Source organism: Telmatherina bonti (assembly GCF_933228915.1).
Source record: "Telmatherina bonti genome assembly, chromosome: 14".
Taxonomy (NCBI): Eukaryota; Metazoa; Chordata; class Actinopteri; order Atheriniformes; family Telmatherinidae; genus Telmatherina; species Telmatherina bonti.
The window spans coordinates 10721044-10736795 of record NC_136612.1 but is presented as its reverse complement, the minus strand read 5'-3'; the positions used below and the strand labels follow the sequence as shown (position 1 = coordinate 10736795).

At 41.3% G+C, this 15752-nt stretch overlaps 1 protein-coding gene across 1 annotated transcript in view; it reads right to left on the bottom strand.

Annotated features, from left to right (window-relative positions):
- Positions 1-6010: 6010 nt before the first annotated feature.
- The window catches only part of LOC306764927 (thyroid hormone receptor alpha), a gene marked incomplete at its 3' end in the record, with an annotated part of 81936 nt that continues 72194 nt past the window's right edge, over positions 6011-15752 (bottom strand). Inside the window, exons 7-9 of the mRNA XM_079252229.1 lie at positions 15323-15469; positions 14432-14690; positions 6011-6261 (exon numbers count right to left, since the gene is read on the bottom strand). Of these exons, the coding sequence (XP_079108355.1) occupies positions 6011-6261; positions 14432-14690; positions 15323-15469 (657 nt within the window). The remainder of the gene's footprint in view (positions 6262-14431; positions 14691-15322; positions 15470-15752) is intronic.

The following is a 15752-nucleotide window of genomic DNA, read 5'->3' as shown; positions in this document are numbered from 1 at the left end:
TACTGCAAGTTTCTGAGAAAGTCCCACAGAAAGTTTCCTCAATGGTTTGTCCATTTCTGCAGCGTTGGTGAAGAATTTGGAAGGTTCCATTCCTGCTTGGCGACGGCTAGCATAATGTCCTGAGTCCCATCGCCACAGCCTTGCTGTTTCTGCTTTACCTTGGCCGGGTTAAGTCCCATTAACAGGCAGACTTTTCTGACTCATTTTCAGTTTATTTACCTCCCACTCAGCACTCACATGAGTCCTGACCCCTTAGGGCCAAAATGGCTTCAGCTGTCATCCCAGCTTCCAGCTGTCATTGTCCCCTGACAGTTTTCTTGCATTAGTTCGCCCTTCGCCCTCGCTGTCAGTTCAGCTTTGAAAATAAAAAACACAATTCAAAGTGATTGTTGGTCCCGTGTGGTGTTTGATAAAAGTGAACAGAGGAAATTCCAGTCTGCCATGACAGCTGCCAGTTGTTACAAAGACCTATGGGATAGCGTTGGTGGAGCAGCACTTGTCCTGGGTCCATGCTGCGGGTTCCTTCCTGCACTGTGTGAACGTATACGTATATATCTGTATATCTGAGTGTTGCTGTTGCAGACAGAGGGGCAGCTGCACTGAGCTGAGGGGTGAGGTAGAATCTGTTGGTTTCAGGCGGGTAGCAGACAACGGGGAATAGCCTGAAGAGGTAAGTGACACAATCCTCCCCCACTAACGCCGTGTGCTTTGTGCTGAACCAATCAAAAGACGGCGTTGGCTTAGGGGGAGGAATCTACTGAGCAACGCACAAGACAGGAGAGAAACATACACTGAGGCAGGTACTGTGTGCAGTTTAGTGCGTATTTACAAGGAGAATAACACAACTAGTGAGGTATGGTGTACACAACAGAGAACGATTGAATATGTGTGTGTTGTATGTATTTGTAAGAGGTAATGAAACAAGAGGTATGTGTTGAAGGAGAGAGAAATACTCTATCTAAATAAAATAAAATCCTACGTAGGCTAAAGATGGTAAATGGTAAATGGACTTGTACTTCTATAGCGCTTTTCTAGTCATACAGACCACTCAAAGCGCTTTACACTACTTGTCACATTCACCCATTCACACACACACTCACTCAACACACTCATACCCCGATAGGCACATCGGGGGGCAGTTTGGGGTTCAGTGTCTTGCCCTAGGACACTTCGGCATTTCAGGGGAAGCCTGGAATCGATCCCTCAACTTACCAGTTGAAGGACAACTGCTCTTCCTCCTGAGCTACAGCCGCGTGTAAGACAGACCATTTAAAAAGATGCTGTGGATATTTTCTTTCAAAAAGTGCTTTCTGTAAACATGTTAAATGAGTTCAAGGTTGCAGATCAGGATGCCTTTCCTGCTTCTTACTACAAGGCAGGATAGACTAAGATAACAAAGTTATCACAGTAACCCGACATGACAACTTTGGGCGGCAAAAGCAAACTGTGATCACGCTACACTTGAGCCAGTAGTAACTAACTTGCTTTATTTTATATATTTTTGTATACATTTTTTTGTAATTACATTGTAACTATATGTATATATATATATATATATATATATATATATATATATATATATATATATATATATATATATATATATATATATATATATATATATATATATGTAGCAATATTGACTTTTTAAATAACTATTTTGGACCACGGGGGAAACACAAGTTCAATATTTAGTCTCTTTTCGGTCTATTTAGTTTTTCTGTCAATAGTATCTTTAAGCTTAATTAAATTTTAGCCACTGCTAGTGTAGTTAAGTTTTAGCTAACACCTGCTAATATCCAGCTTTTTTAATGTTTATTCGACATCTAATCCTATGTCAGTTAGCTGTGCAGTAGTTATGGTTGCCAGTGCTGAAAACATTAGGAGCACGTATTATTAGCACTTTTTATGGAGTTTTATAACCTGCAGTTTTGATTTTACCCCTTCTGAAGTTATAGCAAAACGAGTGTCTTGATCGGGAAAAATGTGCTACGACTTCTGCTGTATAAAACTGTTGCAGTGTTTACGTTCAGTACAGTGTTTTAGTTCGCAAAAACTTCTTCTTTCATTGGAATGAATAGGCTTTTGCTGACATGAGGCAAAAACCAAGCCTACTTTAGAAACTTACATCTCAGGCCTGCCTCTACATAGAAACATAATTTAAAGGTTATATGGATCAATAAAGATCAAACTTTAACTGACTAAAAGGACATTTTAATATATTTCACGGTTTTGACATAATCACAGGTTATGTTTTAAGAAAACTAAAATATCAGCACAAAAACTTCTCCACTTTCACATTGCCTAAATGTACAAACTCTTCTCAAATATGTGTCTCACGCCCAGAGCTTTCCCTGTACATACATTAATATATAAAACGCAAGAATTTAAGTTGGCTTCAGTTGAATCTTAGATGTGAAAGAGCTGTGACTTAGAGATTTTGAGCTACAGCCCTGTGAGAAAGTCTACTATTTCCTCCCATTAACCATCATTCGACAGAAACTTGGATTGTCAGACCAAACTGCAATTCCTGTGTTTTTAACTCACCAATGAATCACATAAGGTTAAATAAATTACATTCATGTTTCTCCAACCCTTCTGGAGCTCACAGTTTGAGAATCCCTTCTCAGACCTGAATCAAAGGGCTAATCTCCTTTCTGCAGGTCATTCTGCTCTGCAGAAGCCTGGTAAACACGCAGTCATTTGATTCAGGAGTGTTGGAGAAGGGATGCATCTAAAAGTTGCAGTATAGTAGATCTCAAGGACTGGACTTGGACATCCCTGCATTGAACCTTTACTGTCACAGCAGCCACACAGTAAATGGCTGCCATACTGGGACACGGGCACTAGCTGCACTGGCACCAATGAAACTTTCTACAGAAAGACGCTTCTTTTAAAGACGCTTTACATAATCCTGCAAAAATGGGCACAGCTAACTTCTTTCAGAAACACAGACACCAAAACATATAATTTTGACACTAAAAAACCCCAAAATACAACAAAAACAGACAAAACGTAGAAATCTGTCAAATCAGACAGTTTTCACTATTAGTTCAGTTGTGTTGGTTAGCATTAGCATCCTGCAAAAAGTAATAAACGTGTTTTGTTATCTCAAAGTTGCTATTCTCAGAACGTGTGGCTTACCACAGCCTGCAGAGTAAAATGTAATCCCATTTTTACTTGTTCTTTTAGCTAAAACACTTGCAGCAGTAAGTTGCTGGACATAACTGTCCATGTTGTGGCCCACTGTGCACTGGCAATAACCGACTCGTACTTGCAGCATGAAAAGATTTAACATGAATGTTTTAGCAAGTAAAGCAGCATCTAAACACTAAAAATAAATACTTTATTAAGTTAACTTGCTTGTAACTAAATTAGTCTCTGTGGCTTTTAGCTAAGATATATGTTTATATATGTTTAGTGTAAGAATAAACTCCTTCTGCAAAGGCTAGATGGGAAGAAAAGGACAAATGTTGGACCAGTTTTTGTATTTTACAAATAAATGCTTTCTCTCGTTATGTTCAAGCTTAGTAAGAAGAGTTTCATATTTGTTCATAAAAGAAGCTCCAGAAGATGTTAACATACAATTAGGAATGAGATAGCAAAGCAGAGTCTGAAATTCACCCTCCATAAAACAAAAAGAATCTCCTCTTAAACTCAGATAAGACTGAAGTAATTCTCGTTGGATCTGAAAAACTCTGAACTAAATTTTCCGGTTTTGTAATGAACCTGGATGGCATTACTTTAGCTTCCAGTGCTACAGTGAGAAACCTTGGAGTAATATTTGACCCTGACCTGTCCTTTGGCCCACATATTAAGCAGGTTACTAAAACAGCCTTCTTTCATTTACGTAATATAGCCAAAATTAGGGACATTCTGTCTCAGAGTGATGCAGAAAAACTGGTTCATGCTTTTGTTACTTCGAGACTAGATTACTGTAACTCTCTATTACTGGGCTGTCCTAAATATGCCCTGAAAACCCTTCAGCTGATCCAGAATTCTGCAGCCAGAGTCCTGACCAGAACCAGCATGAGAGATCATATTTCTCCAGTTTTAGCCTCTCTTCATTGGCTGCCTGTTGAATCTAGAATAGAATTTAAAATCCTTCTCCTTACATATAAAGCCCTCCACAACCAGGCACCACTATATATCAAAGACCTCATTGTTCCTTATATACCAAGCAGAGTACTTCGTTCGCAGACTGCAGGCTTACTTGTGGTTCCTAGAGTCTCAAAGAGCCGAGCAGGAGGCAGAGCCTTTGGTTATCAGGCCCCTCTCTTATGGAATAAGCTCCCAGTTAGTGTTAGGGAAGCAGACACCCTCCCCACCTTTAAGACTAGACTGAAGACTTATCTTTTTGATAAGTCCTATAGCTAGGGATGGTTAGCATCCCTTAGTTATGCTGCTATAGGTTTAGACTGCTGAGGGACATTTCCTGATACACTGAGCTTCTTTTTCTCTTTATCTCTCTCTTTTATCCCTCTCCCCAATAACAGTGTTGCATCATTAACATGTATGTCTCCTGTCTCAGCAGGTCTCCCTGGCCGGGAGTAGCAGTTCCTGTTGTCTGTTGTCTTTCTGTCCTCTTCCCCCCACACAGCAGAGGCAGATGGCTGCCTGTCCTGAGCCGGGTTCTGCCGGAGGTTTCATTCCTGTTAAAAGGGAGTTTTTTCCTTCCCACTGTCGCCAGTGTGCTTGCTCAGGATGGGAGATTGAGTTGGACTCAACTCAATCTCTTGGTCTCCTTATATAAGCTGTTATGAATTGGCTTTCAATATGTTTTCTTCTCTGTCTGTAAAGCGTCTTGAGATGGTTTTGCTGTGATTTGACGCTATATAAATAAAGTTGAATTGAATTGAATTGAATTGAATTGAATTGAATTGAATTGAATTGAATTGAATTGAATTGAAAAAAGTATCCAGACTGACTTTTCCAACCTCTATGCTAGCTTAAAGCTAAGCTAAGCTAGCCACCTGTTGGTTAGCTTGATTCTGTTTGTAACGTATAAGCAAACTAGCAGTAAATGGACTTTCCCCCATATTTAACAGCACTGAAGTATACTTTAATGTTGAGCAGACTAGTGTATACTTTCACAAAAATATCAATACGTATTGTTTTTTCAAGCAGAAACTGATTTAGCTGCTCTGTTTAGTGATTACAGAATGCACCATGTTGCTCTTGGCATATAGCGACTTTAATGCATCATAATAACACCTATGTCTTACACAATATGTTTTTAAATAAATTATGTTTGTGTGCATCATATAAATTGTTCCCAATATATCTGGCATAGCTTAGGGTTGCATGGCTCCACTTTTTCCAACTGCACTAAAACCACCAAAAAAAAAAAAAAAAAAAAAAAAAAAATAAGGAAAGACATTTTACAAGCTATGAGGTAATAGTGCAGGGGTATGGTTTGTGCATGTACATTCTGTTTGTGTGTGTTGTTGTGCACACATGTAAGGGAGGTAGCAGACAAAAACTCACAGGGCCTCGGTGGATGTAGTGCAAGGGTTGCAAAGCGCAAAGGGAGCTTGGAGGAGCGGGGTGGGGTTTTTCAGAGGAGCAGATGTAGGAGCTAGTAGGAAACGCTGACTGAGGTTACAGGTGGGTGTGCAGCTAGCAGAGACTAAATAAAACCCCTCAGTTTGCATTAGATGTGGACATGATACTGCTATCTATGCAGAAGCTGTGCGTGTCTGCAAACAGACGTACCTTTTAGCGCAGTGAGTGGAATCCGTTTAGTATTCGATTAAAAGATAAAAAAATGTGTGTTTGCACCTCTCAGACGAAAGTGCCTTCATGCTTTCTGTTTCATGATGCTGATGTGTGCTTGCTGGTGGCAGACAGGGGTCCTGTGAGCGTCTGACAAAAAAAGCTGGGCAAAACAAACGAAAAGTTTACGGGGCACGTTCTCACTGATGAAAACAAAATCCAGTTTTTCCTTTTCTTTCGACCCGAAGTCACTCCTTCTTCAGCCCAAACGGCCATAAATGTGTACAGCACAAAGTCAAACTTCCTGATCTTCGAAGACCTCCAAGAAGAGGGGGGGAAAGAGCTCATTTGGACACTCGACCTTCATGTGGAGGAAGCGGCTGGCGTGGCAGGCTCCGATCATACGCAGGTCCGTCACCTTCATCAGCAGCTTGGGCCAGAAATGAGGAATGTTGTGCTTACGGTAGTTGATGTAATGCTCAAACGCCAGCAGGTAGGCCTCTTGGCACTGCTCGATCTTCTCCACACTGGTCAGCCCTGAGCGGTCTGCAGCAATAAGATAAAAAAAACAACCTTAAAATTAATGAAATAGCAACATTCATTTGCATTGGAAACAGATCTGAGACTAAATGTAGTGCATTGTTAGTGGGAGAAAAAATTATGAGCTTAGATTCACTTTTTTTTTAATCATCTTGTCGCAATTCATGTATTCAATACATTTTAAACATAATAAGTGATGCATTTACAAGCCTAAATTTAGGAAGGAGCCTAATCCTCAGGGACCTTTCGCACACCAGCCTCCTCTCCTGCTGCTCTCCTCTTTATTCTCTCACTGCCCTTCAGCTGCTGCGGCAGGTATATTTCCTTATTAGAGGATCAGTCCAGTCAAATTCTATTCAAACATCAACTCTTAACATCAGAGGTATTTCTGCTGTGGTTAACCACGGTGTGCCTCAAGGCTCAATATTTTCATCACCATTTACAAGCTCATCTTCAGTCAGATCCTTTTCCACCATGGTGCCAGCTTTCAGTCTTAAGCTGATGGTTCTCAGACTATCTTTTAGGACCAAATCCTTCACCCAGCGCCCCCAACAGCCGGTGGTTAACTCAATGGAAAAATAAACTTTTGCAATATTTAGATCTTCTGGCGGTGGCTGACGAGGACCTGTATGAAAAAACCGGAGTACTGTTCATTCATGCGGCTCCATCTTCACATCCCAAGAAGTTGTTTATCTTGATTCCACCAAAGGAGAGTTTTTCCAATTAAAAACCTTCTGTGACCATCTCTCTCAGATTCTGCAGTTAAGACTTTCATCCATACCTTCACCACCACCTGGCTGGATTACTGCAGTGGGGGAAACTTCAAGACTTCCACAGCCCACAATTTCCACTGGATCATGGTTAAATTATGCATCACTTATAACATCCTTCCCTAGTGGCAACCTCTGGCGGTTAAAAGTGAAGACTTTTGGCAGAAATGCCAAAAAACTGCAGTCTCCCCTTCATCCACTAGGGGCTCCAAAACAGAGCGAATCCCCATAGACTCCCATGTTAAAAAGACCAACTTCACAGCAGAAATAAACATGTTTACAGCAGAAATAAACATGCCTGGTTCAAAAATCCATTTTAGGTTTAATAGATCAGGTTTACCTTCATGACAACTGAGGGGGGAGTGAATTTTTTCTAACCCATCAAATTAAATAAAATCAAAGATACTTTATTCATCCCCGAGGGGAAATTCAGAGTTCAAGCCAGCTCGTCCAAAGTTTGACATACAGACATGTAACATTAATGACAAAAGAGTAATACAGAACCAAGCTTAAGCTCAGGCCCAGCAACCAGTTTACCGGCGCAGCCTTATAACGGATAAGAACAGAGATACTTTCGGATAATAGGGTGGGTCGAGGAAAAAAGGCCATGTAACTCCGGGCCAGAATGACTCATCCATTTAGAAGTAATTTAACATTGGCCTTTGGCATAATAAGGGGCGTGTCCTTTTGATTGGTACTCGATATCCCGCTACAAGATTGCAGTGTAGCACAACAATTGTGGTTTTTAGATGGTTAACAGCATGATTTATCTTTAGCCCGCTTACCTCCATTAATTGGCTAGCTCTGGGTTAGCTCGGTTAGCTCTTAGCTAAAGGCAGGTCAGAGTTTGATAGGTGTCAATCATCCAGCTCAACGCTCATGGAGTCTCCGCCTATCTTTCATATATAGTCTATGATCCTTACTCTTACCTATCAATCCCTCAGTGACCCCTGAGCACCTGTCCAATCTCCTTCACCCATGCAAACAGCCTTGTCTGCTGCTATCCTCGGCCTCAGTCTTGCTTTCTTGCACTCACAGCAGTTTCCAAACCTCTGCAGGATGGAGATTCCAGTATGGATCTCTCTTACATTTGTTCTCCTAACGGCCCCAACCCTGGACTCTTAGAAGAAATCTTTTATTTTATTTTTTGTTATTTTCTTTGTTGTTGTTGGATACTTTGAAAGCCACAAAATAAATCAAACTTATAATTAACTTATAATTGTGAAACGGGTAACATGGAAGCGACTAAGTGAAGCGACCCAACAACAATGGCTAAGCAAGAAATCCAACCAACTTATTCATCATGAAGAGTCACTGTAGCGCTAAACCTTAAAGACTGTTCATTTTTGTCGGGGCACAACCATGTCCCTAAATGGAGGAAATTAATCCTTGTATAATTAAGTCTTAGGCTATATTAAAGCTGTGTGTTTGTCTTCAGAAAACACTTTGAAGTGTCCAAGAATGGTATCCAACTTATCCAACTTACAACAAAGCCACTATTAAATATCTAATGAAAAGATACAGATTAGCACAAATTAGACAATGAAAAAAGGAAAATATAGAATAAAGCATCAAAATATTAAAAAATGATGCAGTATTAATTTGCAAACTGAAACTGAAACTGATAAAATGGTGAATGAAGACTTAGCGTTACGTTTAGCATGTAGCTTGTACCTTTTTCACAAAGGTAGTTTTCATTTTTGTGAAATAAAAGCATATTAAAAGATATGGGGAATGAATATGAGCTGAAATAAGCGAGGATTCTGAAGGAAATCTAGAGACTTATTAGGGATCTATCTTGAAGGTAGATTAAAAGTATAAGCAGAACTAGAATTTTCTTAAAATAGCTTTCACTTGAATTTTACAACCATCAACCAAATGATCCCCAAATCCTTTGGTAAGGAAAAAAGGGGGTCTCAACTCGGTGAACAGGATAAAGTAGTGGGTGAGTGTATATATACTGCTCGAAAAAATAAAGGGTACACTTAAACTACACAATGTAACTCCAAGTCAACCAGACTTCTGTGAAATGGAACTGTCCACTTAGAAAGCAACACTGATTGACAATCAGTTCCACCTGCTGTTTTGCAAATGGAACAGACAACAAGTGGAAATTATAGGCAATTGGCAAGACACACCCAATAAAGGAGTGGTTCTGCAGGTGGTGACCACAGACCACTTCTCAGTTCCGATGCTTTCTGATGTTTTGGTCACTTTTAAAAGCCGGCGGTGCTTTCACTCTAGTGGTAGCATGAGTCTACAACCCACACAAGTGGCTCAGGTAGTGCAGCTCATCCAGGATGGCACATCAATGCCAGCTGTGTCAAGAAGGTTTGCTGTGTCGGTCAGCGTAGTGTCCAGAGCATGGAGGCGCTACCAGGAGACAGGCTTGTACATCAGGAGACGTGGAGGAGGCTGTGGGAGAACAACAACCCAGCAGCAGGACCGCTACCTCCTTTTTTGTGCAAGGAGGAACAGGAGGAGCACTGCCAGAGCCCTGCAGAATGAGCTCCAGCAGGCCACAGATTTGCATGTGTCTGCTCCAACAGTCAGAAACAGACTCCATGATGGTGGTATGAGGACCTGACGTCCACAGGTGGGGGTTGTGCTTCCAGCCCAACACCGTGCAGGACGTTTGGCATTTGCCAGGGACAACAAGATTGGCAAATTCACCACTAGTGCCCTGTGCTCTTCACATGAAAGCAGGTTCACACTGAGCACATGTGACAGACGTGACCGAGTCTGGAGACGCCGTGGAGAACGTTCTGCTGCCTGCAACATCCTCCAGCATGACCAGTTTGTTAGTGGGTCAGTAATGGTGTGGGGTGGCATTTCTTTGGAGGGCCGCACAGCCCTCCATGTGCTCGCCAGAGGTAGCCTGACTGCCATTAGGTACCGAGATGAGATCCTCAGACCCCTTGTGGGACCATATGCTGGTGCGGTTGGCCCTGGGTTCCTCCTAATGCAAGACAATGCTAGACCTCATGTGTCTGGAGTGTGTCAGCAGTTCCTGCAACATGAAGGCATTGATGTTATGGACCGGCCCACCCGTTCCCCAGACCTGAATCCAGCTGAGCACATCTGGGACATCATGTCTCGCTCCATCCACCAACGCCAAGTTGCACCACAGACTGTCCAGAAGTTGGTGGATGCTTTAGTCCAGGCCAGGGAAGAGATCCCTCAGGAGAACATCCGCCGCCTCATCAGGAGCATGCCTGATGTTGCTGTGATGGACATGACGTTCTCTACCAAAACCGGAGCAGCAGAAGTACTCCGGCTGCTCCTTGCTGGACTGCAAATGTTTCCACATTTAGCTTTCTGGGAGAGTTTTTATTTTCAGTTGGGTTGCCGTGTTTTCCTGATGGAAGTTTGACACAGAGAACAGCTGCGACATGCTGCTCATGGCCTGATTATAGAACGACATCTATGTAAAGATGTGGGAGGGCAACCAATACAAAAGTCAGTCTGGAGCCCTGCTATCCTGGTTGTATCGTAGCGCGCAACCTTACAACTAATTTTCTGCATATCTTCCATTCGAGTTATTAATAAAAATGGTGTGAAATTTACCAGATTAATGGGCTGTTATAACGGCTGCATCTGGTCAAGGACTTCTGATGATGTGCAAAGTCAAGTTTTCTGGAAAACATTGTTCTGTTTTTTTCTCCAGGAGTGCATCGTGCCGACATTGTGGATGGGCCACTACTGATCTCCATGTTAGATACTATTCTCCATCATCTCCTACAGTTCACACCTTTTGTTTTGTTTGACATTTGATTTCAGAGATGATCTCTGTTTATTAAACTGGAATCCAGTTTAAATCACATTCTTATGTGTAAAAAATAAGATGCTAAATATTTGATTGAAGACAATACTTCTGCTGAACCACCGAATCATGGTTGTGTGAGTCAAATGTAGTTTATAGAAATGATTCCGTTTTGAATGCAGGAGGCATTAAACATCCTTATTTGTCTCTATTGTCAACCCATCCAGCCTGAAGGTCTTTGCTGCCACGTTTCACAAAGCCACAGTCCAGGAATCACTGTTATATAGAGGCAGGATTAAAGGCAGATTAAACAAGATTATTCCCATTCACACTGTTTACAGAACATGAGAGTTTAGCAAAGACATTTGTACTGTTCTGTACTGTATTATAGTGGATATACCAAAAGGTATCTGCCAGGATTTGATTGTTTTTGTCTCTTTTCATCACAGACATTAGTCCTGTAGGTCTCTGCATGGACTAGAACACAAAATCAACTCCAGTGCCAGTACTTAGTTTATAGTACAGTGTTAAAGTAATTTTTTAGGAGCAAAAATCAAGTATTGTTTTCATTAATTTCTATAAGTCTAATCACTATGATATCCAAACGAAAGCGTTCTCGTAGCTTTAGTTATTTAGAAATACATATGTTGCAAACCAGCCTACAGGAGGCGTAATGTCGCATCGCCATCTTCAAATATGGTAACCAAAATGGGGCAAACTTGTTAGCCTCATGCATTCTACCTGTGAATTCCTGTGTTGTCAGCGTTACGTATCATTCTGTACCTCATCTCATCACTCTAACAAGATAATTACATTTTCATGTTAGTGATTCTCCGTGTCTTTGGTACTGGGAATAAAATGCATAAACAGGGAGGCACAACAACTACTAAGTTGCTTGTGTTTATTTAGCACACCATTAGATAGGAGGAATTCTCACACTCTGGTGCTGTCATGTCACAAATATGCACCGTTCTTCTAATATTACTAATGTTAATAATAATGGAACATTACTGTGATGTGTGATGTGGTGCCGTAAAGCGAAAAGGCTGCTGTGAAGTCATGCAGTTTCCCAGGAAAATAAGTTGTGAAGTGGCATTTCTCCTCATACTGCAGGGCAACAAAGATAGCAAAGACAGCACTGGAGATGACTTTGCCAATAGGAACTTTTGTGTCTTTGCACATAAATGTACATTAACAACCTGAGTATTGAAGAAAATTCTACATTTCCAAGCCAGCAACCCTTCCTCCATACTTCCCACTAAACGCTGTGAAAAGCACGCTGGTGGAGTCTGGTTTATGCACAATACTGTATTGCTGATATGCCTACTGTTACCTTGTTAAAGCTCCAGGTCAATCTGTTCTATCTGATTAATATTTATCATGACTGTAAGTAGTGGTAAAAATGTCCTCCTCCTTGCTCCTCAGTTTGCATCTGAACTCCACACCAGACGTTTCCTCTTCAACGTGTATTTGAGGTCATATTCTGGCCATTGTAATGAGGCTATAGAAAGGAGGTGCACAAAGCAATGAAGCACATGTTATAGAAACAATACTTAACTTTTTGTGGGGTTTTTCAGTAAAGCATCCCCTGACAATGTTTAATTCAGTATCCATTTTGTTTCCTGTCTCTTCTCTGAGACCTCCCTCGACAGTAAAAGTCAGTCTGATGTTGTCTGAACTATTGCTCTGTCATGTTATCTTTGTTTTCCTCTCTTCCCAAAATAAACTCCAAACCTCAACTCCAACAGCAAGTGTGTTTATGTCCGGCTGCAGGAGTGTGATGTGGCGCCATAAAGCGAAATGCTGCTGTGAAGTCATGCAGTTTCCCAGAAAAATAAGTTGTGAAGTGTAGTTTCTCCCCATACTGCTGGGCAATAATGGCTCCAGGAATGTACATAAATGTCATTATGCCATAAAAACGAATTTGAATTATTTTAGCAACACAGCAATAAAACAAGCAGGGAATCTTTTAAAAACTCTGTTTTTTTACAAAAATGACAGAAAGACGAAAACTACGAGCCGAGCAACTGCAGCAGGATGCAACACAGCTATAAAACACACATAGCGCATCTGAGACATTTAGCAATCCTTAAAGAGTGTGCAAAAACACTATAACACTGTAGAAAGCTCAGAAAGCTAGGAATAGCGTCATAGAGCCGCTTTAAGGAGACAAGCAGTTATGCAATGACACAGCAGCCGTGTCCCAATTCAGGGTCTGCGTATTTCAGAGCGTGCAGACTACGTAGGCTACCGAGTGTCCTACGTAGTCTGCACACACTGAAGCTGTTTACCGATGGTGAAATGAGACGTCTACTCAGAATATGAAAATTACTCATAGTGCTCCAGTCCCTTGTTGCCGAGCAACTGCAGATCCTTATCTGATGTTTATCCAAGTGTGTTCACATATTTAAAAAGAAATTAAATAAAAAGTAGCCAGAAATTTTCATTTGATTTAATTTACGTGTGCGTCTAAATGGGAAATATCACAAGGAGCAACCCAGACGAGCTCTCCTCAGCCAGACAACCACCCTGTCAAGCTAATGTTCACTTCAGCAACAAAATAATGCTGGGGAGACGTGTAATTAACTTCATTTGTTGTCATGAAAGAGGCTACAAGCCGATATTACTGCTGACCCAGCTTGTCTGTTAGCCTGTCTGTCCATGGTGGCAAAAAGAACTGAACTTCAAGTTGTGTGTGTCAAGTTGAATTTGAAATACACACACATATGTGTTATAAACTGCTCAAAAAAATAAAGGAAACTCTAAAGTAACACGTTGTAGATCTGAATGAATGAAATATTTTTATTAAATACTTTGTTCTTTCCATAATTGAATGTGCTGACAACAAAATCCCACAAAAATGATCAATGAAAATAAAATATATCAACCCATGGAGGTCTGGATTTGGAGTTCTACTCAAAGTGGAAAAACACACTACAGGCTGATCCAACTTTGATGTAATGTCCTTTAAACAAGTCAAAATGAGGCTCAGTAGTGTGTGTGGCCTCCGCGTGCCTGTATGGCCTCCCTACAGCGCCTGGGCATGCTCCTGATGAGGCGGTGGATGTTCTCCTGAGGGATCTCCTCCCAGACCTGGACTAAAGCATCCACCAACTCCTGGACAGTCTGTGGTGGAACTTGGTGTTGGTGGATGGAGCGAGACATGATGTCCCAGATGTTCTCAGCTGGATTCAGGTCCAAAACATCAGCCAGAAAGGATCGGAACTGAGAAGTGGTCTGTGGTCACCACCTGCAGAACAACTCTTTTATTGGCTGTGTCTTGCCAATTGTCTATAATTTCCATCTTTAGTCTATTCCATTTGCACAACAGCATGTGGAACTGATTGTCAACCAGTATTGCTCCCTAAGTGGACAGTTCCATTTCACAGAAGTGTGGTTGACTTTATTTATACATGTGTGTATATATTTTATATATACGCCACTATTTAGCCCATGTATCTGCACTTCAAAGTGCGTAGACCCGGAACAGGGCCACGGCTACAGTGACAGGGAAAGAAGTGTTTTCCTTTTTTTAAGGCATGTAAATCCTTTTCAGCTGAGCCTCTGAATAATAAAGGTAAATAAATTGAATTCTGAGTTGTTTTTATCAGCGTTATAACTTAGCACATTATTTATTTCTCACCCGAGCTCATCAGCAGAATGGCCTGCATCAGCGCCACTTCCGAGTCATCCAAGTTGAACTGCGCCAGGCTCTTGCCCAGATCAAAGATGGCGTCTGACACTACACCCAAGCCGCCGTTTTTCAGCTGCTCACGTTTCACCGCCATCTCGCCGTTTAGTGTCAGCGTCTCGCTTTCGGGATCGTAGCGTACGGCGGCGCGAAGCGACATGATCTCCATGCAGCAGCCCTTCAGCAGGATGATCTGGTCTTCACAAGGCAGCTGGAAAAAAAGGAAATAAAAAGAGCGTTATTTAAATCAGACACAGTTGCTCATTAGTAAATAATAACTTTCGTCATGAAGTCTGCGCTTAACAATTAATCTATTAGAAAAAAAAACCCAACAACATTTTACTGCAGAAAAGTGTTTTATTGTAATGTTTTCCAATAAAGTGGTTCAAGTCCATCTCTGCTGCCCCCTACTGGCAAAATAGACAAACTCCAATCAAAACCAGTTTTATACCTTCATGCAGTTTAATTAAATTGGTTCAACATACACATTGGGTTTCATAGCTTTAAACTCTGCATGAACTAAGACTGAATTATCCAGCAACAATATGTAATTTTCAGCATAAAGTTCAGGACAAGTGACACTCGATCAAGGAAAACCACTGCAAATAAATCCTTCTTCAGAGTGTGTTAATATAGAATCTCTGTATAGAAAACGTTTTCTTTTTCTAAATCATGTTATTTTCATATGCAAAATGGTTTAGCTGCAATGCAGGATTTACCCACGCCCCCACCCCCAAATAAATCAGGCATCTTGATCTTTCCAAACCTTTCCATACATATGGAAAAAACCAGATGAAGTCATCTTGTCTTTCTGCTTTTCTAAACCTGCATTTTGCCTCCTACCTCGGAAAACATGGGCAGTTTCTTGGCAAAGTCAACGACGCGAGTAATGGCAGGAGTCACGATCTTGGTAAACTCGCTGAAGGCCTCCAGGTCAACCTTATCTCCATCTGGGGTAGGCGCCATCGGACCCTGGCCTATATCATCTGGCTGGAGACAAGACATCATGCATGTAATGATACACTATAGGAATATAAATGGTTAGAAGTCAGTATAAACCAAGAGGAGCCTTACAGCAGATCAAGACAAGCTGATGTGAGTTTAGAGGAAAGTTTAAAACACATTTATTGTCATGGAACATGGATATGCAGACAAACGGACAGCTTCGTCTGTCTCCTGCATTGTTTACATGCATAAGGTAGTTAGTTTTCAAGGGGCTTAGGTATCTGCAGGTGTGACGGCCCTAACTATGTTTTTCTTTATTTGTGGGTAG